Source organism: Ailuropoda melanoleuca, chromosome 10, assembly GCF_002007445.2.
Source record: "Ailuropoda melanoleuca isolate Jingjing chromosome 10, ASM200744v2, whole genome shotgun sequence".
Taxonomy (NCBI): domain Eukaryota; kingdom Metazoa; phylum Chordata; class Mammalia; order Carnivora; family Ursidae; genus Ailuropoda; species Ailuropoda melanoleuca.
In genome coordinates this window covers 39,703,132-39,729,471 of record NC_048227.1, presented here as the reverse complement: position 1 = coordinate 39,729,471, position 26,340 = coordinate 39,703,132, and the positions used below count along the sequence as shown (strand labels likewise).

Genomic DNA, 26,340 nt, shown 5'->3' with positions numbered 1-26,340 from the left:
GTGACAGACTATAGAGTATCCTGTCTTGTCTGAGGGCAAGATCATAGGACATTTAAGTAACTTCCTTTTGTTCTGAACCCTTCTAGCGTCTAGGAGTACACTTCAATGAATACTCCGGAGAATCGTTTTATCGTGAAAAATCTCAAGAAGTCTTAAAGTTGCTGGACAGTAAAGGACTCCTACAGAAAACAGTGTATGGTTGGGTTACTTTTCTTTAGTAAAGTTATTTCTTCTGTGAAAAAATGGGTATTGGTATAGTCTCAGGACAACAGAATGTGGTGTGCAGCCTTCCTGGCATTTTATAGTGCTTTTTCCTGTTCAGAGTACTTTTCTACATACAGTCTTCTGCTGCCCATGACGAAATCCGGGTAAGGCTGGAAGAAAAGTTGTTATCTGCTCTTCACATATGCAGAAACTGAAGGACAGAAAGTACGAGTGACTGACCTACTGTCACACAAGCTGATAGCGATATAACTGAGAAAAGGAAATAGAAATCACATCTTCTCACTCAGCCCTGCCTTTTTAAAAAACCATATCCTGTTCAGAATGTATTTAAGGCACCTTATGTAAATAGGTATAATACAAACTTTTGAAAGAGTAAAATGAGGAAATCAGGAAGCAGAGGCAGAAAAACTAATACAGAATGGGGAATGATAATGGCATGTTGTATTACACGTACTGGGATGCTGTTCCCTTACTTAAGGCAGATTTCTAATTTATCTTTGACCTTCCTGTCAGCCAAACAGAAGTAGTACCAGTCATAGGAGCCCAGGCATCTGTAATACAGAAACAAACCAGTTGCTTAGAAGTGCCAGTTTTCATAGTACCAAAGAGTGCTCTCTCTCATCATCTTTATGAGGAAGCCCCAGAGAGTGTGGTTCATAACATGCTTAGTAATGTCCGTAGGCAGATTCTTAGATTGCCATATACAGATTCTACTTTTTGATAAGACAGGGAAGACAATAACAAAATTCCGTGGTTTAATACTCAAGAGTATTTTTTGGCATGTCAAAAATTAGCCCAATATTGAATACTATAATTTGCATTAGAAGAATATGTTTCATGGTTAAACTATGGTTGAAATCTCATTTTTCAACTGGGTATGTTAAAGACTTAACTAAGTACCTTATCCAGAGCTACAGAGTTTAGAAAGATAGGATAACCAAATATTAATTACATCATACTTACCCACTCTTAATAGATTCATGGTTAGATTCCTTCTTGTTTTTCTTCATTGTTGGTTATACTGGTTATTGTTACAAGTAATAGAAAGTAGCTTCTGGTTTGCTAAAGGTGATGTTATAGATACTGTTCTTTTAAAGGTCTTAATTTATTATGTTTCTTCAGTTACCTTTTTGTATTTTTAGAAAAGGAACAGCTGTAGTGGATCTTTCTGGGAACGGTGACCCCTCCTCAATTTGTACTGTAATGCGAAGCGATGGGACTTCTCTCTATGCAACCAGGTTTGTATCTAATATGAAGGTCAATATCAGAATGCACACGACTTCATGTTCTTTGTTGTAGGACCAGTGTTAAAACAATCATTTTATCCTCAAATCTGTTATCAAATCCTAGTTTCTAAATCTCTTGCTGTCATCACTTCAAAATAAATTGGGTTTCTATTTATTGCCAGTTATAGTTCCTGGAAAGTTTTGATATCATCAGAAAAGTGAAAAAACTATTTACAGTTAGTTAAACATTATAGGATTTCCACAGCTGAATACATTGTTCTACAAACTGCAAAACTAAGGCACCTCATAATCAACTATAAATATTTTCCAATTGCACATTGGCAGGAAATGTATACTAGAAAGTGGTCATAGTGGCTCAGTGGTGTCCTCAATCTGTCAAGACCATCTTACGTGCACATAAGTGTCAGTCCTCATTCTAACTGCGGTAAAGTAGGCCAAGGGAGAAGTAAGACATCTTGCCTTTTTTTTTTTCTTCTTCTTCTTCTTTCTCCATGACTGACCCCTGTGGAAAGGAATAGTCTCTGTTAGTAAAAACTGGATTATCAAGCACACTTATATCTGGGACAAAGCCAATAGGAAGAAGAAGGGACCATGAAAACGGCACACAAGCCAACACGGCCATACTCAGGCTGTGTTGGCAAAAGGCTCTGGTGTCTTCCAGGCTGGAGTTTTATCTTGGATCATAAACCCACTTTTATAGCATAGTTAAAGAAATGATATTTACTGTTCTTGTTAACTACCATCATTTGTTCCAACAGCTTTATACAACCATCTGATTCTCCTCCTGTGCCTTAGATAATTGATCCCTTACTTTCTGTTACTTTTTGGCATTTCCCTTTATCAATTCCATACAATTGGAGTTAGGAAGTGAGAAGAACCTATGTATGTAAGAAGTACATTTCTTTTTCTAGGTTAAAAAAATAATAGTAGAAAAATATTTTGTGCCAACCAATTACTGCTGGACAGATTACCTAAAGAAACCCTTAAGCAATGGCTATAGGAAATGTTTCCACACACATCAGATACTCCATGTCCTAATGATTATAGCTTTCCTGATTTGGTTATCTTTCTTGGGCTAACATTCATTAGGTCTAGATTTTTCTGTGTATTTACCTTAATGCGTATACTTTGTCTTTTCTCTTTGGGAGAATAATTGTGTTTTTTTGCCACTTGTTGAAATGTTTGATTTTTCACCTCTAACTTTAGTTTCTGCCCTTTCAGTGGGTTCCTTATAGAATACATCTATATATGGATGTGAATTAAAGGAGTGATTCAGTATTCTCCTGCACTTTTCTCTCTTCTAACAAGAGCACAGGGTGAGGCTGGAGACCTAGAGTTTTGTTCTGAGACCACAACTACCACTTACCCTCCTTGGGCCATGAATCCCTACTTTGAAATAAGAGGCCTGAACTAAATAACCTTGCATTTCTTCCTGCTTTCAAACTCAAGTTCTACAAACTCAACCTAGAGCTTTTTGTTAACATTCTCCTTTTATATTTCATTGGATCAAAAGGCTTCTCTTTGTTTTGTCCTTGGCCCAAACCAAAACTTCAGTAGGGGTGTATATTTGTGACTTCATCTGGGGGATAATCTGGTGTTTCACAGCCTTTTTTTTTTTTCATTGTAGCCCTGCTCTCAGGAGCCTTTTTGCCAATTTTTCCTACTTCCCCACCTCATGAAATTTTAATATCACAGATATCCTGTACATTTGTATGTATTGTATGCATGTATGTGCTTTATACATAAAAAGAGTAAGATTTGGGGGCGTCTGGGTGGCACAGTCGGTTAAGCATCTGACTTGGTTTCGGCTCAGGGTCATGAGATTGAGCCCTGCATTGGCTCCACACTCAGTGCGGAATCTGCTTAAGACTCTCTCCCCCAATCCTTCTGCCCACCCTCACCCCCTACCCTCCTGCTTGTGTGCACACCCCTGCTTTCTCAAAATAAATAAATCTTTAAAAAAAAAAAAAAAGAGTAAGATTTTGTTGTTCCTTAAGAGCCGGCTTTTGCCTCTGTTGCAATTGCGTGCTCTGTATCAGGATCACAAGGTGGGGACTAGACATTTTGTTGATCCCCAACATTTCAAAAGACCTAGGAACTTTAGAAATATTCCCAGTGTCGTATATTGTTAACCAAAAATAGCTTTAATTTTAAATTTCAATACTCTCATAATTTCAACTTGAAATTTCATAGTTTATGGTTTGTTTTTCATTAATTCATACTAGATGCAAACTGAGTCTTACTTAGAGAAAGAAGAGTTGAGTTTTTGTCAGAGGACTTTATGGTCTTTTACAGCGCTTTAGAAGGTATTGCTTATGACTGATTGAAGACTTTGAAAGTCTTTGATAGCACTAATAGAAGAGTAGCTAAAAGATACCGGGGTAGCTGCCACATCACCTGAGTTTTGAGTATGTTCTTTAAGAAAGTGTACTGCAGAAAAGTGACACTTAGGTGATTCTTTCCAGTAGAGGCTTAATTAACAAATCATTAAGTATTTACCTACAGACACTCTGCCTAATACTACTACTTTTCCCAGAGCTTAAGTTTATTTATTTTGGGTTTTTTTTTTTAATCTTTCCACAGTACTTTTATTATTATTGCTTTTCCCCAAAGCTATTTTTATTACTATTATTTTATATCAAAGTATGGAGTTGGGATTATGTAATCATGGGTAATATACCCTAGGCTGTGGGATAATAGGACTTCTTAATTAGAAAAGCCTCATTACTATTAAATAGGTAAAACAAATTTTTACCCAGATCTGCTTGGCAACTCTTAATCTATGGCCATTTTTTTTCAGAGATCTTGCAGCTGCTATAGATCGAATGGACAAGTATAATTTTGATACAATGATTTATGTGGTAAGTAATCACAATAAAAAAGTTATGATCTCTGCCTCATGAAAACTACAAAGATAGAAATTATACATCATGTTGAAAACTATGGAAAAATAATTTTGTCAAAATATAAAAGGAATTCAGTGTTAAGTTTATTTAAGGTAGAAACCGCTATGTTAAAAGAAAAACAAAACTCTTTAAAAGTGAAAACATTCACATTGCTTCATAATAAAAAAAAAATTACCCAAATCAGGAAAATGGTTATGTGAAATGAATATGTATAGGTTCCCATAATGCACTTTTTAAAAAATAACTTTTTATTTTAAATCTTTAAGAATCACAAGTTTTAAGATCGTACAGAGTTTCCATGGACCCTTCACCTAGCCTTCCCCAAAGATAGTATCTTACATAACCGTAGCACTTTGTGCCAGGAAACTGACATTGTTAAAGACCTTAGTTAAATTCCACCAATTTCAGGGCACCTGGATGGCTCAGTCAGTTAAGTGTCTGACTCTTGATTTTGGCTCAGGTCATGATCTCAGGGTCCTTAGATTGAGCCCCATATCAGACTCCGCCACTTCTCTCCCACTCCCTCTCCCTTTGCCCCTCCCCGCTCCTGCTCGCTCTCTCTCTCTCTTTCTCTCTAAAATAAATAAAATCTTCAAAAAAAAAAAAAATTCCACCAGCTTTTACATGTACTTGTGTGTGGGCCTAGATATGTTGGGAGGCAGGGGTTGCGAAATTGTATCACGTGTAGATCATGTAACCATCATAACATTCAGAATAGACAACAGTTCCATCATGAAACAAACACCCTCTTGGCAACCAGTGAATAATTATTTACCCCCCACCCTAACCCCTGGCAACCATTGCTCTGTTCTCCATCACTACAGTGTTGTCACTTTGAAAATGTTATATAAATGGAATCACAGTAGGTAATCTTTTGAGATTGGCTTTCTTCACTCAGTATAATGAATACTTTAGAGATCCACCCAAGCTGTTGTGTGCATCAGTAGTTTGTTCCTTTTATTGCTAAGGGTTATTCTGGTCTCTTCCCTTTTCTTCCTCTCCATGTGCCTCTCCCTTTCCCCTAAGAAAAGAAAGTTGCCATTAAATATCTTATTAGAGCTGAGCTTCGTCCTTCTTGGAGATAAAGGTCATGATAGCTGAAGGAGAAAGAATTGAAATAGTATACTCAGATTAAAGTTCGTATTTCCTCCTGACTCAGTAGAGTGCTACGGCTCTTTCTTCTCTTGTAGTGCACTCAGCTTAGACCTGCTATTGGCATCTTCTTTCTTTACTTATTTAAAGTATATCAGTTGGCAATGACTCTAGTGTGTCAAAACTCAAGTATTTTGATTTACGCCCCACCTATTTTTGTAGGTTAACTTATCACTGTTATTTTAAATACATTTTTTTTCCCCCCAAGACAGATAAAGGGCAAAAAAAGCATTTTCAGCAAGTGTTCCAAATGCTGCAGATCATGGGATATGACTGGGCAGAAAGGTAATGTCCACATGGTTCATAACTGTCTGCTCTAGATCATTAAGGATTTGTTAGGTCAGCCAAGTCCCAAAATATGCCAGGTTGTTAAAGGTCGTCATTCAGATTTCACTTCCTTATTTCAGGGTGTTAGTATAGAAGCAGATTTGTTTTCTACATTAATTTACGTCTTGGTTATTTAGTCATTTCCAACTTAAAAACATTTAATAATGTGTCTTTATTAGACATCGGCTTTCACTGGCTTGATTTCCAAAATTCTTGATCCCTCCTTTTTTTCACAAAGGCAACTAGTAATTTAATCACAGCTTAGTGGTTATCTCTGTAAAATGAAGCTGTGTGTTTAACATCTTTTGTGGCATATAACAAATCACATCCTGTTTGAGTTGATTAATTTTGAAAAGGCCCTCTATGAGAGTTGAAATTCAGACTACTCTCTAAAGGGGTATTAGGCACTTTGATCATCCGTTCTGTTCTCTTCCATTTCAGGTGCCGGCATGTGCCCTTTGGGGTGGTACAGGGAATGAAGACTCGAAGAGGAAATGTTACTTTTCTGGAAGATGTTCTAAATGAGATTCGATCAAGGATGCTACAGAACATGGCTTCTATTAAGAGTGAATTCACTTTATTGTTGTTACGGTCATAACTTACATGCCACTTGGATGTTTTGCGGGACTTCTGTGCAGTACGATTTATTTTGACCATCCCTCTCTTCACTTTCACTAACTTTGTCAGAAATAGCTCACACTAATTAGAGGTGCCAGAGGTTTTAGACTTGCTGCTTGGTGTCATTCAGTTCAGTAATCTGAATTGATATGACCCTGGGCCTCTTTTCATGGACAGCTTTAGCGTTGTCATTCCACTGTTGGAGTGGTTATGTTACATTCCCGTGTTATGTAATAGGAAACAGGTCACAAGTACTCATGTCTTTGTTCAACCTTGGAAAAGTATCATACGGGCTGTTTATGAGAAATGTGAATTTGTGTTCCTTTCCTTTTAACGTAGGCAGGGGAATGTCTTTATCCAAGGTAAATTAGCCCAAATTTGGAAAGTAAATTGCCCACTGTGAACCTGTTTGTTCTTCTTACTGGCAGCATACATTTTTGGCAGATTTTTTCAGAATCCCTGATTCTTTACAGTTTCATGTAAGTTAAAGATAGCTGCCTTTGTCTGTTCCAGCTACCAGAGAACTGGAGAACCCACAGGAGACTGCAGAGAGGGTCGGGCTCGCTGCACTCATTATTCAGGTCTGTTAAGACTGCCTCCTGTGAGACCCTTTTGTTTGGTATTAGAACAAACCCCAGCGCTAAAAATGTACTCTTGTCATTCTAGGACTTCAAAGGTTTACTCTTATCTGACTATCAGTTCAGCTGGGATCGTGTTTTCCAGAGTCGTGGGGACACAGGAGTCTTCCTGCAGTACACGCATGCCCGCCTCCACAGGTGAGGGGCGTCTGCCAGGAAACGCTGAGCCCCTCTGGCCTTCCCGGGGTGGGGGTGGGCTGATGTGCTCCTAAGATCAAAGGTCCTATTTGCTGGGCTTCTCCAATATCTCATATCCAAAACTAGTTAGTAGTACAGTGGACCACCTGTTAGGTTTGGTTTTTAAAATATTTATTGAGCATCTAAGAAGTGCTTTTATGTATATTACCTTATTTAGTACTCAGAATAATGCTGCCATTATTCATTATTCTTTTCAGAGGAAGAAACAGAGTTAGGAAAAAAATGCCAAGTGAGGCATTGTGACAAACTTGCAATTATGTGTCCTTGGATGACTTGTGTAATCCTTTGTTGCTTTTAAACTTTTGATAACAGTTTGGAAGAGACTTTTGGATGTGGTTATCTAAATGACTTCAACACTGGTTGTTTACAAGAGCCACAGTCTGTTTCCATTCTCCAGCATCTTCTCAGGTATAGTTTTCTGGTACTATTGAGTCTGGGCCTGCTTAGTGAAATGACTGTTGATGGTTTGCTGACCCCTGGAGTGAACAAACCAGTAGGTAGCTCTTGCCCCCCTGCCTCCAGACAGCACTTTCCTGAAGGTCTTGCCAAAGTGATGACCTGCCCTTTGAGGGCAGACAATAGAAGACACAGTTAAGGTCAGTCCTTGGGGCTTAAAAATATCACTGCTGAATCAGTACAGGTGCCTGACATCCTCCAGGTCATGGCGTGAGAATGGAAAGCCTGGTGTAGAAGCATAAACGTTTAGTTTTGGGAAAGTTCATCTTCTCCTCACTCTGTTTGCCAAGTGAAGGAAAACCTCCGCCTGTGTGCAGCTTCTGTGAACCCTGCTTCGTGGTTTCCGGGCACAGTCGCAAACACCTACTTGACGCCCTGACACTAGGCAAGAGACCACACTTTGAGCTCTCGTAGCCCTGCTTGTCAGGAGATACTAGTCTCTGCAAAGGATGTGGGTAGTTAACAAGGCAGTTTTCTCTGATTGCCACACAGTGGTCAGTGGCTCTTTCCTGGGATCAGAGGAGTCAGTTTTCTTACATTTGACTAATTTTTGTTAGAAAATAAAAGCCAACCTGGTTTTCTTAGCATTGAAGGCTAGATTATATTCTTAAACATGGCCATAGGCTTTTTACATTCAATTTAACAGCCCGAGTCCTTGTTCTGGGCTAGGCCTAAGGGATATCAAAATGATTTAGAAAGTACCTGCCATCAGGGAATTTGTAAGAAAGAAAAATGTGCCTTTACCTTCAAATGCACACAAGGTCTTTCTTCATATACCTTCTACTCTTTTTTTAGAGAGCAAGAGCATGCGTAGTTGCAGAGGCAGAGGGGGGGAGAGAGAGAGAGAAACTTAAGCAGGCTTCACCCTGGGCTCAGAACCTGACACAGGGCTCAATCTCACAACCCCAAGATCGTGACCTGAGCCGAAACCCAAGAGTCAGATGCTCAACCGACTGAGCCACCCAGGTGCCCCTATACCTTCTACTCTTAATGTCCAGTCAACCTTACATCCAAGATCTTAACAGCTTAGTGTAATATGTGCAGTCTTCCTTTGCCAACTGCTCCTGTCACATTTCTTTTAGGTTCGACGAGGTGCTTTATAGATCTTCTCAGGACCTTCAACCCAGGCACATTGTCAGTTACCTTCTAACTCTAAGGTACTTTATAACCTTGCTGTTTTCAGATATTAAAGACATTGGAGATGTGATCTGACAAAGGACCTTTCTTTCTTCTAAAGTTTTGTTATAAACAAACCTCATGGCCTAAAAAGTGAGATGCCTTAAGTTACAGGAATTCTTGCTTCATCTTTGCAAAGCAGCAGTTAATGTTCATTTATTCATTCAGTGTGCTATAAGAACCAACAGCTTCGTCACAGGTAGTTAATTAACAGCACATATGTGCTAGGATAGAGTGGACATAAGAGACAGTGTTACAGCACTCAGCCCAGCCTTGCTGGATGAGAGAGGGCTTCTTGGAGAAGAGGAGTCAATATTAATCAGGAGAAGCAAGGTGGCAGAAAAGGAAGAGAAAGCCCAGGGTTGAGCAAGAACATAGTGCATTAATGGAACTACAAGCATGGTCCTGGGAAGGGTGAGAAATGAGTGTATAAAAGCTTTTCTGCCTGTATAGGGCATTTCAGCTTATTTTCAGGGCAGTGGAGTCCATAAAATGACTTTAAACAGAGACATAGAAAATCAATCAGCTAAAGGGTAGAGGATGAATTGGAAGGCAAATCAGTTTAATAGGAATTTCTTAGTAGCTGTTTCAGAAACTCTGAATAGAAGTTGAGTCTCTTCTAAATCAATTGTATCTTTCCATAAATCTATTTAAGAAAGGAAATACTTGTTTTTACTTAAGATTTACTGAAATCAGATTTATTGGTACTGTTTTCTTGATTATCCTTTTTAGCAGTCTTCCCCAGATTTAAATAAATTTTTTTCCTTTAAATTCTACCTGGTCATAGAGAAATAAAGAAGCCAGAAAGTCTAATTAAATGTCAGTCATTGAAATGAATGTCAGAAGCATCATTTCTCTGGCATATTGTTCTGTTTGCTGCTCTACCTAAACAGAAAAGATACTTTAGAGAAGAGTGGCCAGTGTGTGTGCAGTGGACCGATACCTAGTCTTTACCCCACCTCCTCACCGTACAGAGGCAATATCCAGGTCATGTTGTATCTTTCATCCTAAAAGATGGCTAAATGAGAAAAACCAATTTTTAGAAAGGAATCCCCTGTCTTTGTCAAGAGTGAAATCATAATCTTAAGAACTTAAGGTATTACGATCAAAATCTAAAGTTTTAGTTTAATGTGTTTTACTTTTCCTGTTACAGAAAAGCAGTGAATTCAAGTCTCAACTTCCAGTGTTACACACATCTTTTACTGGCTCTGGGCTTTCGAGTTCCTTAAGTTGAGGGAGTAAGATACCAAGCTTGTGTGTTACAACAGGAAATTACTACTGCATCATTTCTTTCTTTCTTCCCGTTTCAGTCATCTTGCAGCTGTGGCACATAAGACACTGTTTATAAAAGACAGCCCTCCCGAAGTGGCTGGGGTATGTTAAGTGTTTTCTATGTAATCTCTGCATCCTCCGATTAATATTACTGAGTCAGTCTTGTGAATGTTCCTAAAATAGCATCTTGTGGTTCAGCTACAGTAGTGTACTTATGGACTCAGGTGGTAATTAGAATTGGACTGTTACAGTGTTTATGTATTTCCCAGTACTGGACTATGAAACACTCTTCCTACATCAAGTGTTCATGTGAGGAGTTCCCCTTATCTGAAGCTATACTTCGGGTAATAGGATACCGTCACTCCTACTCCCCAGCTCTTGGCTACCAGTCATAAGGGATGCTAGGCATTTGTCTTCCCTTGCCGACAGCAGACACTGGCGCACTCTGAGATACTGTTCCTACTTTAAATTGGAAGAAAGAATTACTTTTAAAAATGTTCTTTATTCACTTATAGTTAGCCTGTTGTTGAACATTTAATCATTCTTTGTTTTATTTCATAGGCCAGACTTCATCTTTTCAGAGCTGTGCGTTCTGTCCTAGCCAATGGAATGAAACTTCTTGGAATAACACCTGTATGTAGGATGTAATTTCTAATTAAAATAGCTTTCTAAATACTGAGTGAATTCTGGTTATCTATTCTCATATGCCGTGTTTAGAATTTAAACTGTTATTCTGTATCAGAATCAATATTTTGGTAAGCCTAAGTGATTTATCAACTTATTAAATCTTTATCTAAAAAAAAATCATTTGAGTTCCTTCGTCAGTAAGTACTAAACAGAGTTTTATAAAACTAACTCAAATCTTCTAAAATTCACTGCGGTCCTAAGGGGGATAAAAGATTAGACTTTAAGCTCCAGCTTGAGGTTTTCACAGCATCATTCTTCCAGAAATTGTTCTTATAACTGAGATTATCTCATGTTTGCCTCAGATAAAATTGATAAAAGCAATTTCAATTTTCTTATAATACTGGCTAGTTCTGAATCAATTTAGGGAGACCAGAATTAAGCCTTTTTACCTATACAGCTGACAGCCACTCCCAGAGATCAGATCTCATGCTTCTGTCGTTGATCTGTACAGGTAACTCTTCTGCATGAACTTGGGAACTGAATAGATTTGAGTAACAAGGAGTTACTTATATACATATTTTATTTTACTGGGAACTTTATAAAAATTAGTCCCTTAGTTAAACCATAATTTGAAATGGAGTTTCTTAAACTATTTCTTTCATGTACCTCTATATTGGTCAAGGATATTTTGTGTGATTTGATTGTTTAGGTAACGTAAGTGGGATGCAGTTTGTTCAGTCAGTACGGCTATCCTCATCTGCCAGTATTTCCATTCAGACTGCTATCATTCATTCTAAATGTTGTTACTGGAAGTCTTCTGAATATTGGTGACAATCTACTTTTACAAATAGAGAAGCATATTAGCATGAACCAAAGCTTCTCTAGTTGAATGAACATAGTTTTAGACTGGCAAGTATGGTACACCTTCTTAGTCCTAGAAAAGACGACTCATCCATGCAGTCTCAATTTTAAATACATTAGCTTCCAGATTACTAATTTTTAAGTCTTGTTATTTCCTTAGCACAAACCAGCCATGGAATAAAAATGTACAGTTGGGACATGTTTTTCATGTCCTACAGCCTTCTCCACTTGTTTGGAGAAATGTTTCCCTTCCCAGATCTGTGGTAGCTGCCTCGGTATTTGAATGAATCTTGAGTGAAATGACACAGGACAGTGACAGAGCCCAGTCTTTCCAAAAGCAGCTCCCTGAAAAGACTGTACATTATCTCCTACGACCTAGAGCCCCACTGCCTTGACTGTAGTCCTTATAAACTCTTGGTTTTGCTGAAGGCTAGCCAAGAGTTGTTTTATATGCAACCAAAGAACCCTAAAATTCCAACACAGAAAAAACAAAAAATTAATGTTTTGGGTTTTTTTACGTTTTGCATTATCTTAATGGTTATAATCACAATACCAAAATGATCATAGGTTTCATATAAATAAGTTTATTGCTGAATTTTCCCATTAACAGTATAGAAAATTTTTAAAAAACACTGAAATTTCACAAATTATTGACAGCCCAATAGTTTTAAACATACTTTATAAAAAAAAGTACAAAAGTGACATTAGAAATATTTTTTGAAGAAAAGTAGATCATCTAACCGCAAAGAAACATGAATCCAGACAATGAATGGCACAAATACAGCACTTACAGGAGTACTCATTCACCACCCAGAAGTCATTGTCTGCATTATGAAATAGATTCAGTTTGAGAGTTTGTTTCTGAACTAGCCTATCTTGGTTTTCCCTCTCCTTTGTAAGAAAAGAGCTAGGTCTTTACTGCTGCTGGGATGAAATACTGTACATGAATTGGAGAACAAGGAGGGGTCGTCCTTCTCCCCTGGTACCTGAACAAGAAAACAGTTCATACAGAAATGGCTTTGGCACTTTAACCCTTAACCTTGTCCCAAACCTTGTTACTTAAATATTGTATCCTCACGTGATTTTTTTAACACCATACCTCTCCATACTTTTTATATACATTATATGTACAATAATAAAATTCTTTCATTCTAAAACAAAAACAGGTTGACCCAAACAGGTCACATTAAATCTTTGTAGCAATTCATTCAGATAGTTTTCTTCTTAATTCTTATGACACAGTTAACATACTGTTTTTTGTTTAAGCTACCTTCTGGGATTGACTTAAGGCTCTAGTTTAATGCAAATAGTTTAGTCTTGGTAGGAATCTCTTTTGAGGCTGAGATCACACACCACCGACTCTCTCTTTAGAAGCTGTTTCTCCTTGTTGGATGGATGTAGTGTCTTGTCTGGGTAATCCATAGAGATATATAGAAACACATACAAGAAGAGTGCCCAGAGCAAAGGTGAGTGCTGAAAAGAAGAAAATAAAATAGCTTAATATGTATTTGTGTCCTTATAACTATATAACAGTAATCAATTTTAAATTCTGAAATCTTTCAATTTTAGGTTTATACCATTAGATTATATGGAAAATAAATCTAAGTGTTCTATTTTTATGATGGTAAGGTTTATAAAGATAATCAATTCTAGCTCCCCATCCCTCAACCCCCAGCCCCCCGCCAAAAAGGTACAATCAAGGGACTATGTTCTTTTCAAGAACACAAGTATGCCTGTCCTAGACCACTGCTGAAGATCATACCAACTTCCCTATATGCTAATCTAAAGAAAAGCAGTGGAATGTGGCTTTTCCATGGTACTAAAAACCTGTAGAAGTTTACAGTAAAAGGTAGTTGAGCAGAATTCCAAGTTAGATGACCAATGACTCAAACTAGTGAAGATTTCTGAATAAGAGATAAGGTGGTGATTTACTAAGTACAATTCCATTTTCTTTTAGCTTTTTTTTTTTTTTTGTAAATCTTAATCCTGAAAATCAGGACATAAGAAATTACAGCTTGTCCAAACTTGACAAGTAGGTATTTTATACATAAACATTTATGTCAAAATCAGTGTCAAAACTGTATATTCTGTTCAAAACTGAACTGTATTCTATATGGAGTACAACATCACAATCTCATTAGCTTTATAAAAAAAAAAAAAAAAAAACACTCAGAGAAATGACATCAAGCTGTGATTTTTAGTTCACTCCTAACTAGAGAAGACTAGCTTTGCCTTTGAAAAAGGGGAGTAAATTAAATCTAAATAGAAAACTAGAAGACTGCTAAGATGTTCTAATTAATTTCTTTGACCATCAGTAAGAACACTGACCAAAAGTATTTTTTACTGTTCCCAAGTATTCCTTAGGAGCAAAGGTGTAAGGATTTGTTGAACTAAGGAAGGATCAGAACTACAATTAAAAGTTCACTCAATTCAGGTAAGAAATACATCTAAGAGAGGACCTATAAATACTGATACTGAAACGGTAAGTGGTTGGCCTCATACAGAAGACTTCCTGTGTGCTAGGCACTATTCTGAGCATTCACCTGAATCAACCCTAGCAGATGGGTGATACTGTCAGCCCCATTTTGCAGATGAAGAAACTAAGACACAGGTTAAGTAATTTCCCCAAGGCTGCACCACTAATAAATGGTACATTCAGGACTTAAACCATACTATAAAATGTTTTTTTAAGATTACAGGCTTGGCATTCTTCTATTTGTATTTATAACCAGAGTCAGTTTTAAAATCAAACATAAATATAGGTCAGGTCTCTTACTTAATGTCATTATTTAACAGACTGAGGTATAACTGATCAGTAAAGAAAATGATTGTTACGGCAGCATGAAATGTTAAGTCGACATCACTGCTCAAATAATTCAGAAGCCAACTTAATGCTAGGTGCGGGCTAAGGGAATATATGTTAGAAGGACTAGCATAGTGAGGGTGCCAGAATGCCAGCTATGGTAATGATATTTGTATTAATTATATATTAAATGAAACAAAGATATCTTTAATTTAGATTTGGATTTTGCTTCAAAACCAAAGTCCAAAAGTTAGGAATTTTCTGTTCTTTCCTCATAGAAAGCCTTGTTTAGGGAATGATTCCTTTTAGCAATGTAATTAAAGTCCTTGTATTCATTTCCCTGCATACCTAACCACACTATATTCACTCAGAAGTAAGAACTACTCAGTTGTCTTGTATCTCAAACCTGGGGGGTGGGGAGGTCCTGACTACAAAAGAGCTCATCAGTAGCCCTCTCACTTCAGTTGTACCAGCACCCCCAGCATAGAGCTCTAGGACCACTGCGACCACGTCAGTACTGCTGAACAACATCCCATACAACTATAAACTAACGAAACAAGGAATTTTGGTAAACACTAGGACCAGCTGCCATATTTAAGAACAGATTAAATGAATGAAGTGGGAAGCTCTTCTATGTTAAAAACTTAAAAATACAAACGAAGACATACTTATCTGTAACCCAAACAGCATCACTGAAGCAATGGTAGAAAGGACAATGGCGGCTGCCGCAGAAAAGCCCTTCATGATGTTGTCTGTGTACTTGACCACAACGGAAGTGTAGAGGCCTCCAACACTTGCAAGAACTTGTATATACAAAGAAATAAAATCTTAACACTCAAATAATGAAACATTCTATGATGGTAAGGCAATTTTCACCCCCAGAGATGCCATACTAATTTACCTAGGAAAATACTATTTTCCTTACAAGTAGCCATCTGAGAGAGTTTGTACTAAAATCGAATAATAGTTCCTACAAAACAACATTGTTTTTCACATGCCCAGAGGGCTATGTGGTCTGCTACTAAATTGTACACATTTATTGCTAACACATTAAATACTTTTGATTGTGAAAGGCAAAATTGCTTTGGGATAGCTATGCCACAAAAATCAGTCAATAAAACCAAAATTACATTTTCAAACTGGTGTTCACAGTATCAAAGGAACAATTTCAAAATGCTATAAAGGCTTAAAACAGACAACTTTTTTTTAAAAGACTACCCAGAACTTTCAATTCCTGGATACTTACAAATGACAAACCAGACATGATACGTGTAACCATAGAAAAATCCTTTTTCATTAACTTCAGCTCCGTCTGACAAGTAGACGCCAACTAATGTCACAACAATCCCTGATAGATACATCTGAATGTTTCTCACCCAAAGGGAAGTGTCTGAACTCTTTAAAACTTTTTCAAAATATACTCCTGAAAAAAAATTAGATACGCAAATATGAAAGATACTATTAAAAATTAATTTAAAATGCCTTTCATTTAGAACGATAACAGAACAGTAACAGGTAGGATTATATATAAAGTATGTGATTCAGGGAACAAAAACACATTTTACATCAAATGCACATTTATTTTTTGGTTGTGACACGTGGCACATAAAACATTACCAACATGTATTTTTATAGAGCATATAAAATTAATAACAACGAGGGAACTTTCCAACCCACATTTAACAGAAGACTCGTAAATTATTTTTAAGAACAGTTTCTGCCTTTATTGTAGCAGTAGGATAGATCACAGAAGCGCTCTGTTAATGCCAATAATAGAGTTCCTTTGGTCAGCTGGAAAACTATACTATTAGAGTCAATTACCTTAATCATATCCCTGTAATATCTGCCTAGTAATGAAAACTCCCAGCTCTGCAAAATAACCTATATAATCACCACTTGGGATTTTTTCCAGAAAAACACAACCAAAATAAAATTTAAATAGAACTTGCTGAGTGAAGTCATTTTCCTTTAAAGTAGAGTTCCACAAGCCAAGTTCATACATGATGTCAGAAGGACCATAAGTTAACTCCCTCACTAAGTAATACATTTTGGGTATACATACATTTTCTTGGGGTTGAGGGCCCATAGTCTTTTTCAGATACTCCAAAAGAGCAAATGACTCCTCACCACATACACCCAAAATCACATACCACTGCTTTAAGTTTTATACTTAAAATGAATACATGTATACAAGGACATCAGAGATTTTCATTATAAACACCAAGTTAATTACAGATTTAGAAACTGCCATTCAAATACTAATCAACTAAAAATTCTAATGAAAAACAAGATTGTTCTTGGTGAATGTGTGTTAGAAAAAGTCGGAGAATGGGAACAAACGTAATGGCTATTCCTATTCCCATTTTTTAATATTCTTCCTGGGAAAACCACTTAACTAGTAGGTGCTCAGTTACTCCAAGCATAAAGGGATATTAAACCACCCACCATTTCCTAAATTGTGTACTGAGAGGTTGAACTAAATAGAATGTTGGACATAAACACTTATTTAATTATTCAAAATGGTGCCAAAAGTCTAATAGCATATTTTTTGGGTAACTCAGTTCTTGTTTCTAATTTGCTGGTTCCTAGAATAAAAATTTAGCATGATGCTATCATTAAGTATATTCCTAAGTTTAGATTTTCCCCTTATCAAACATATTTTTTTTACAAGCAGTAATTCACTTCCATATTCAGCCTCCTTTCCTCGTCAAAAGGAAGAAGAATCCAGGGGCGCCTGGGTGGCACAGCGGTTAAGCGTCTGCCTTCGGCTCAGGGCGTGATCCCGGCGTTACGGGATCGAGCCCCACATCAGGCTCCTCCGCTATGAGCCTGCTTCTTCCTCTCCCACTCCCCCTGCTTGTGCCCTCTCTCGCTGGCTGTCTCTATCTCTGTTGAATAAATAAATAAAATCTTTAAAAAAAAAAAAAAAAGAAGAATCCTAACTCTTGAAATAACACAAAGATAACAAACATAGCTATAACTAATACACTTTTTATTAACAAGAACTTTCAGGTTCTTCTCTATTGGAACTATTTCTAAAACACATGTTGCACTTAACATTCATACCCTGTCTCACACATACGACTCTAGACTTCCATGTTTATTTGATGTTTGTTAGTGACTTTGGTTCTCATCCCTCCCTTTTTGGCTGTTACTTCTATGTGTTAACTTTTCTGAGGTGCTCTCCACCCCACCCCCCTTTTCTCCCTACTCCATAATTCCTAATCTGTTAAAGCAGAGGAAGAACTTGAGGTTAACAGGGAAAAACAGATAATGAGCTGGTAACTTACACCCTAAAGCATCAGAATCTCCCCTGAAGGTAGTGCCACTTCCAGAAAAATGGAAAGAGGTACTCAGGCTTTCTAACTGCTAACTTCCTCCATTTTTGGAAGTCTTTGTTCATTTACTTTGGGGTTCTTAGCTGGACTGAGGATGGTAAGCATGATGTATGTTCTTACATAACCGCAAGTATGAATAAGGACTGAGGTCTGAACTGAATTAAACAATGCCATCCATACATTTACTAAAATAGAGCTGACACAAAACCATAGGAGAATAAATCTTACTGGGAATAAAATTGTTACAATGAAATAAGATAAACTAGACCCTATTTAGAGTTTAATATTTTTAAAAAATTTTAAAGAATAAAATGATGTGTTTGATTTACCTGCAAATCCGGAGCACAATACAGCAATAGCAACAGCGCCAAACCCTAACCAGGGATTCTGTTCCACCTGCAATAATAATGCTTTGAAAGTTACTAGTGACTAACAAATAAAATTCTTCCAACAGAGCAAACAAAGGACTACAAAAATCTGTGTTACAGTTCTCTGGAAAGGATGGCCACATCAGACACAGCTATCCTATAGAATAAGATAGAAACAAACAAGAGGCCATCCCAGAGATTAACCAAAGCATTTAAGTTACAAAATGTATCCCTCAAATTGCAGCCATAGTGAATGCTTACCAGAACATGTGTGCCTATTTCTTAATGGTGGGTACCCTAGCACAGTATTTTACCTTGTCAGCCTGCCTCTTAATTTTAACTTCTGCCACCACCCTATCAGGGCCCTGATAGCATCAATAATGGAAATGTCAACAGTTTAACTCATTTATTCCCTAACACCTGTAAGACGATACAATGACTTTTAAGCTTTCCTACTTTACTGAATTTTTATCAAATATTAATACCTTACTTGCTATGTACTAGACATATTTCTTATATACTTAATAAAAATAAAGATGATACACAGCTCTGGTTCTTAAGTAGTTCATGGATAGGAGAGATTGACAGGTGTATATAATCATAATTCTGTGCTAGAAGATGCATGTATATGTGCCCTATTGTTTCAACTTTATCTCCTCTTTCTTCCCCAAACTAATCAAGGAGCTTTCATCAGTCTTTCCTCAGAGATAAATACTATCTCAATGGTAACAGTGAAACCAAAGAGTTGAGACACATTTCAAAATAAGAGTATTGCTTATCGTTAAATGAGAGAGAAAGCTTGGTGTAGGTGATTGCAGCTGTTATTGCTACTATTGATTACTAGCAAAATGCTAGATGACTTAACTTAAAAAGTTTAATGGGGGCGCTTGGGTGACTCAGTCAGTTAAGTGTCCAACTCTTGATTTCAGCTCAGATCATGATCTCGGGGTGGTGAGATCGAGCCCTGCGTCTGGCTTCACACTGGGCATGGAGCCTACTTAAGATTCTCTCTCTCTCTCTCTCTCTGCACACCCAGCGCATGCACACACACTCTCTAAAAAAATAAATCAACAAAAATGTAATGGTCATCACTGGAACACAGTATGGCTTCCCTAAGAATGAGACATACCAAATTTCCTTCTGAAGGGATTCCTGTTTAGCATTAAGTGATGAGGGGAATTCCATAAAGACACTGTTTTGCAAGAAATTTGAAGGTCTGCATAGTATTTTTGTGAACAAGACAAATGTAGTGATAATAGCAGTACAATTCTATCACAGCTAAGTGAATTCTCATACAGCAAAGTGCTAATGGAATAAAATCAGGCTAGACCCAACAACCAATACCAGCTTACCAGGCATATGAATGAGCTCCCTTAGAAACATCCACCAGGCCCACTCAGGTCTCAGCTGACTGCAGCCCTAGCCAATATCTTGATGGCAACCTTTAAGGGACCTCAAGTCAGAACAGCCTAACTAAGGCACCCTCAAATTCCTGGTAGATCCATAAAAACTATGAGAGAGAAGGTTTAGTAAGCAAGAGGGGAAAAAAGTCCAGCTAAAGAGAGATTTAGAAGTATAGCCACGGAACTCTAGTCCTGTCCTAAATTTTCAGTGAAGACCCAAAGACATACACGTCAAATCTGTGGAACACATAATACCCAAAACCTAATAATGGATAATAAGGTCTGGAAAGACCTCAAAGGCCTAAACAATGAACTAAAGCTAACAAGATATACTTAAAAAATATACTGCATTTTGGTGTAGTAGAAGCCCACTGCACATAACACGTTGGCGATATAAACTCTATGTATGTGAAACAACTTTGTGTATAATCAGTTATAGAATGGCTATCCTCCCCCCAAACTTACAGGCTAATTTAACAAGTCTCTAGTATTCAGAACAAAGGAGGTAATTCACAAGGTATACCTCACACTGCTCAGTCAACATCTAGAGATGGTGGGAAGTTTTAAGACTACTGAGGAATAATCAATGAATGCATCTAGAAGAGAAATATACAGCAGTACTGGGGCAAGCCAGGGATCAAGAAATCTTTAGAAACTATATTAAAAAAACGGGCGCCTGGGTGGCTCAGTCAGTTAAGCGTCGGACTCCCTGCTCATTGGGGAGTCTGCTTCTCCCTCTGCCTCTACTCGTGCTTTCTCTCTCAAATAAATAAATGGGAGGGAGGAAGGAGGAAACAGCGCCATCTCGATGGGGAGGAAAGAAAGACTTGGATGGTGGTGGTGCGACACCGTCCTTAAACATTCAAAGGATCGTGTGGAGTTAGTAGGGATTTGAATTATTCTGACAAGAACAAAAAACAAGAGGCAGTTACAAGAAGCTGCACTTGGCTTAAAATATGAAAGAACTTTCTATAGTGACCCAAAAGTAGGAAAGCTGCCCTATACTCTGCTTTAGCTTACTGAGCTTTTCACATACATTACCTGTATATGAGGTGGACCTAGCATCTTTTCTAATGGTGTGTAGTGTTACTTAAAAGTTCATATTTAACTTCTGTTTGCTTTACTTCCCAATGAATTATTTCTGAGGGTCTACAACTAAATTAAATGTGCAGCGAATATTTGGTCACTGTCTTGAAATGCCACTAAGAATATAAGCATGTTTAAATATGTGAAGACAATATATATTCATCTAAACCTCATTTCCCAGGGGGGAGGGGAGACCTCCACCTAGTTTTAGGAGAAACTACCTGAAAATTAACTGACTTCCGACTTTCACGGGCTCTCTGTACATCCCCAGCCACCTTATACTTACAGGAGAACCATGGTCTTTTATTTACTAAAAGGTAAAGAGTATTTGGTTGTAGAGGGAAACTCCAGAAGGTCATTCACTAGAGTTCCACTTCCTAATTCTCTTTGGGAAAATAATCTATAAAGTGTCTTACACTTTAAAAAGAGATCAGGTATGTCCTTAACATTTAACTCTAAACTCAAAATTAGGAAGGCACCTTTGGGCCTATTCTAGCTATTTATAATCAGTAAAAACACTACTACCCCATAATCCCTATCACTGACAGTGGGAGTATGTACAAAAAGTTTTTAAAAACAAAAAAACCATGAGTTGAGGGAAAAGTTGAAAATTAGATTGCTCAGTGTTCTTTAGAAGATGTCTAAAAGAGGCCTGTGAGTTCTGAACATACAAACTGTGGAAACTGGCACAATTTTAGTCACAGTTTAGCTATTAAGTGTGTAACTTTGGACAAGTTACTTCACTTCTTCGGGCTTAATTTTGTCCTCTATGAAACAAAGGGGGTTGATTACATTAAGGTACCTTCCATCTCTAACGTATTTTATGCATATTCCCCTCTAGAAAACTCAAGGGGGAAGGGGAGACCAGTCAGTTATATTATCTTTAATTATCCTAAGGGATAAAAAAAAAAAAAAAGCCTATCTGTAGGGCAAATATGATGTTCAGTCAAAGAAATGGAATCGTGCTACATCCATCGATGGGACTGTTGAACGTGCTGTGAGACTCCAAGAAGTCTCTGTTTTGGTTAGGGTGAACATCTTTGTTTCTTACCACGACCTTTGTAGCCTGGGCTGGTTCCCACTGTACAAGTATGACTCCACCACACAGCATAAAAACTGAAATCCACTGTAATTTGCTGAGTGTCCGGTTTAACATTAAAACAGTACATAAAGCAGTGCAGGGAATCTTCAACTGATAGGTCACCTAGAAACAAAACAATGAATTAATGAACTCATAACAGCCTCTGACACAAATATTTGATATTAACAGAATTATGGGAAAAAATATAATGTGATAAAGGGTTAATAAAGATCTTTTCACTATAAAAACTTAGTTTTTTTAAGATTCTACACTTTTCGTTGTCATTTACCTCCACTTACCTGGTATACTGCTGCATCCAGATTGCTAAGAGCTAAGAAAGCCATATTGTTCTGAACAGCATACACTAATGATGGCACACTTAACTTCATCAGTTCCTTGGGGCTCCCCAAGACATTTTCTCTTAAAGATGCCTTGAATCTACCAGGACTACCAGTTTCTCTTTGAAAACAAAAGGGTGAGAGAGAAAGGTGAGAAAGAAATTACAGAGCGTCTTTTTTTTTTTTTTTAAGATTTTATTTTTAAATAATCTCTATACCCAACATGGGGCTCAAACTCACAACCCTGAGATCAAGAGTTGCATGCTCCACCAACTGAGCCAGCCAGGAACCCCAGCAGTGTCCTTTTGATAAGATTCCTTCACACACAGAATGCTGTATTATGTTAGGTCCACTGATGTAATTTAGCAAATTTATTTTGTTTTTATAATTTTCAGCTAATTTTAGATTAAAAGAAACATACCAACAACTGCATGAAAGTTCGATTTGGGAAAATATGACAATTAGGTTTACCATCATCAACCTCTGGTCAAAGCTCCAGAAGTTTTTAAGCATATTAAATAATGACATAACAGGAAGCCAGAATTGCTGATACTATCCATAAAAATTTATTCCCTCCCACTTTAAGGGCCATTACATCAAGTTCACCCTTATTATTTTAATTAGGTTGCATATCTATCTTTAAAGACTTTTTTTTAATTACAGATTTAAATTACAAGGAAAAAGGTTTGGTAGTTACGGAAGTTATTTGAGATAGGGATTGAGCAATTCAGGCCAATATTTGTAAATACTGTGCTTATGAAACAGACAATAAATCAAAGCATATCCTCATAAAACTGAAGTACATATCTATAAATTTGCAGGAAATAATTTACTAATACCAACAAAAGTAAACTATACTTGTAATGTACATAAAGTTTGCTACTTGATGCTTACTGATTATACATGCTCTTAACTACTCTTATTTTTTTCTCAGGAGGAACTAGCTAATCTGGCTTATTTCCTGTCCTGAAAATTTCCTGAAAATTAAAAAAAATGTTTTATAACAAGCATCAGCAGCAAAAAAGGGTCTTTATCAAAAGGGTCCTAACTGCAATTCACAATATCCTTAAGAGAGAGGACCATAATATTTCTGTGGGGAGATAGATCTATTTCAACTCAAAGTTAATGAGTCACAGTTAGCCTCTGCTATGTTTGGTTAACAAAATCAAAAGTCGTTAACTGAATTCTATCATATTTAAATACTGCAAAAATAATTACACATGTTCTGAAGGGGAGCAAAAAGTCCACAATGTCAAACTCATTACCTATGCCTCTCCATTGTAGAACACTTCAGCCCCCAAGAAAATGCTTAAATATGACAGGAAATTTGGCCTAGGTCATGGAAACAAAAGACATCCTTCTTAGTTACAGGTCTGGCTCTGTTGCCAAATTCAACATGCTCTACACCACAGTGGTAAATGTGTATGCTGAAAAGGAATGCACACAACCTGGTAGGAGTCTACAAACTCCATCCAGAAGAAGGAAAGCATACCAAAAAGAACACTACTGAGAAATTCTAGGTAGTGGAGTTTTTCAGGTATCTGAAGATTGGCCCTTTAAACATTTCACAGTCTTTTTAAAATTTTTAATGCAAATCTAAGATGTCCTATGTACTTCCTCAACACCTCAAACTGCATTTTTTCAGAGAATGTTTTCCCTCAATTACAGAATTGAACAAAATTAAAGAGAAACATAATTAAAATAAGAAGGAAGACCCAGAGGAGTACAACTCAAAAGAGCTATCGTAACAGGATGATATATTAGAAAACATACCTGATTCTTTAATGTCCTATTTCTTACTAGGAAGCACAAGATAGCAGAGATGTTAAGTCTTATGGACTATAAGATACAGGATACTGCTTTCACTGTACTGTTACTTTTAATGCCTTCTAAAATACATATATTGCTGTATCTGCAGAGTGGTTCCCTAAAGAACTACTAAGAGGTACCTGTTTGTACCCATTTCCTACATTGCACTGCCATGTCCACTGATCTCCTACTCTGGATTCCCCAAGCTGTAGTAGAGTGGCTATTATCCCTTCCCTAATCCCTTGCTCTGGGCAATTCCATTTTACCTCCACCCCTTAGAGATACTTTAAGCCTTTAATGGTATCAAATGAATTATTGCCTATCCAGAAAAGAGGTGGTCTTTTTATCACGGACTCGCTTTGCCCTGTTGGAATATGGACTAGGTAAGTACCTCAGTACTATTCCTTTTTATTTTAAGATTTTATTTACTTACTTGACAGAGAGACAGCCAGAGAGAGAACACAAGCAGGGGGAGTGGGAGAGGCAGAAGCAGGCTCCCAGCAAGGCAGGGAGCCCTATGTGGGGCTCAATCCCAGGACACTGGGATCGTGACTAGAGCCGAAGGCAGATGTTTAACGACTGAGCCACCCAGGCGCCCCTCATTACTATTCCTAATAACCACCATGCCTGCACCAATAATCAAAATTGCTGTGGTCCCTTTTCTCCTTATCTCTTCTATTGCACTTTCAGCTTTCACATAAAAAGAAGAGCCTATGAGGCATCACTGGCCAATCTGAGTACTTCTTTCCTTCATTGTGACAAACCAGTAAATACAGTGCATCAGGACTGACCTTCAGGTCTTTGGCTCTCCTGGCCACGTTCTTTGTGTTGGATGCTCAGGAGCTACTATTCACTGCCAGGAAGGCTTTAATATTTTTTTTCTGGTTCCTTCTCTAATGCAGATATTAGAGAAGCCAAGCTATATCAGAATGTTAACTACTGGAGAGTTCAGGTTTCACTGTAGTCCCTTACAACTACAGCAATATTATATAATTATAATAAGATACTTTGAATTAAGTTACAAAAAAACAGAAAATGCGAAAATAACTTATAAAAGAAAACAAAAGCTGAAGAATAGAAAAACATCAGAAAGTAGAATAAAAAGATTTAGAAGCATAAGAAAGAATATGTGGGAATCTTAGCACACAAAGTTTTAAAGGAAATAAATGATGTCAGTATTAAACAGATTAAATCCTGCTTAATTTAACACATGTATTAAGAATATAGCTCTTAAAGCCTGTATTTAGCTTCACTTGCTAAAGTTTAAAAAAAATAACAATATATCTTCCAGAAAACACTACTAGTCATCTACTGTTCTACTATTAAAACAAATTCTAAATATACTACAGCCTTGAATATACTATAAAAAGGAACACATAAAAACCAAAGGTGGTTTTTTCCTCCATTTTTCTGCCCTGTTGTTTTCTTAGAAATCAAATCCTTTACTAAGTACCTTTTGTTAAAAGCAAATGTACTGGGGTGCCTGGGTGGCTCAGTCAATTAAGTGACTGTCTTTGGCTCAGGTCATGATCTCAGGGTCCTGGGATCAAGCCCCGCATCAGGCTCCCTGCTCAGCGGGGAGCCGGCTACTCCCTCTTCCTCTGCAGCTCCCTCTGCTTGTGGTCTCTCATTCTCTCTCAAATGAATAAATAAAATCTTAAAAAAAAAAAACATGTATTAAATTTAGTTCTATAAATGACATTGCTAGATAAGAAAAGCATGTATAATCAAAAAGCACATAAATTTTTTTTAGATGTAGTCTCCCATTAAATGTCTTATTTAAACAATTTGTTTTTTTATCACTGTTACAGACTCTGTGCAACCTTTTGTTACCTGAAGAAATTCTGAAACTCCACACTGATTGCAGAGATTCCACTGCGCCCCCCCCCCACCTAAAATTTCTTATCAACCAGCTGAAATGAATTCTTTCTGACCTATGTTTGGTCAAAAAGTAGACCTAATTCTTCCAGCTCCTGATCTGACAGGAACTACTAGGAGGCATAAGTTCCTCAGCTAGTTACCAAGGCACTGTGCAAAATGGGACACAGAAGTTACTCATGAGCTTAAAGTTAAATCTCGTTTATAAATTTCTTATCATCTGCAAAGTTAAATATGAGTAACTCACATAAAAGACTTGAGGACTAGATGTAACCAATAATGAGGTTATTTGAGGACAAAAATACTCATCAAGGTACATGACTTGTACTTCCCTCCTATGACCCTAAACCCATTACAACATGGGTACAAAGAGGCAGTGAAAAATATAAACCCAGTGTTAAGATTTTATTAGAAGAACAGTATTTCTGGGGCGCCTGGGTGGCACAGTGGTTGAGCGTCTGCCTTCGGCTCAGGGCATGATCCCGGTGTTATGGGATCGAGCCCCACATCAGGCTCCCTCCGCTAGGAGCCTG

The 26,340-nt window shown here is 37.4% G+C and overlaps 2 protein-coding genes across 4 annotated transcripts in view; one reads left to right on the top strand and one right to left on the bottom strand.

Annotated features, from left to right (window-relative positions):
• RARS2 (arginyl-tRNA synthetase 2, mitochondrial) overlaps window positions 1–17,243 on the top strand; it is a 62,486-nt gene extending 45,243 nt beyond the window's left edge. The window contains exons 10-22 of one of the 3 annotated variants that reach the window (XR_004628563.1): window positions 87–193; window positions 1,368–1,463; window positions 4,273–4,333; window positions 5,739–5,815; window positions 6,299–6,423; window positions 6,989–7,056; window positions 7,142–7,251; window positions 7,624–7,719; window positions 8,850–8,924; window positions 10,254–10,317; window positions 10,777–10,848; window positions 14,058–14,137; window positions 17,201–17,243. Coding sequence is in view for 1 of the 3 variants with exons in the window: in XM_034670759.1 (XP_034526650.1) it covers window positions 87–193; window positions 1,368–1,463; window positions 4,273–4,333; window positions 5,739–5,815; window positions 6,299–6,423; window positions 6,989–7,056; window positions 7,142–7,251; window positions 7,624–7,719; window positions 8,850–8,924; window positions 10,254–10,317; window positions 10,777–10,848; window positions 14,058–14,081 (975 nt within the window). In the remaining 2 variants the exon portion in view is untranslated. Of the gene's footprint in view, window positions 1–86; window positions 194–1,367; window positions 1,464–4,272; window positions 4,334–5,738; window positions 5,816–6,298; window positions 6,424–6,988; window positions 7,057–7,141; window positions 7,252–7,623; window positions 7,720–8,849; window positions 8,925–10,253; window positions 10,318–10,776; window positions 10,849–14,057; window positions 14,657–17,180 lie in introns of those variants that run through there. The other 2 variants (XR_004628562.1, XM_034670759.1) reach the window with 2 other exon arrangements.
• SLC35A1 (solute carrier family 35 member A1) overlaps window positions 12,268–26,340 on the bottom strand; it is a 26,790-nt gene continuing 12,717 nt past the window's right edge. Inside the window, exons 3-8 of the mRNA XM_002925518.4 lie at window positions 22,082–22,241; window positions 21,753–21,905; window positions 18,174–18,240; window positions 15,753–15,929; window positions 15,175–15,309; window positions 12,268–13,176 (exon numbers count right to left, since the gene is read on the bottom strand). Of these exons, the coding sequence (XP_002925564.3) occupies window positions 13,049–13,176; window positions 15,175–15,309; window positions 15,753–15,929; window positions 18,174–18,240; window positions 21,753–21,905; window positions 22,082–22,241 (820 nt within the window). The 3' untranslated portion in view covers window positions 12,268–13,048. The remainder of the gene's footprint in view (window positions 13,177–15,174; window positions 15,310–15,752; window positions 15,930–18,173; window positions 18,241–21,752; window positions 21,906–22,081; window positions 22,242–26,340) is intronic.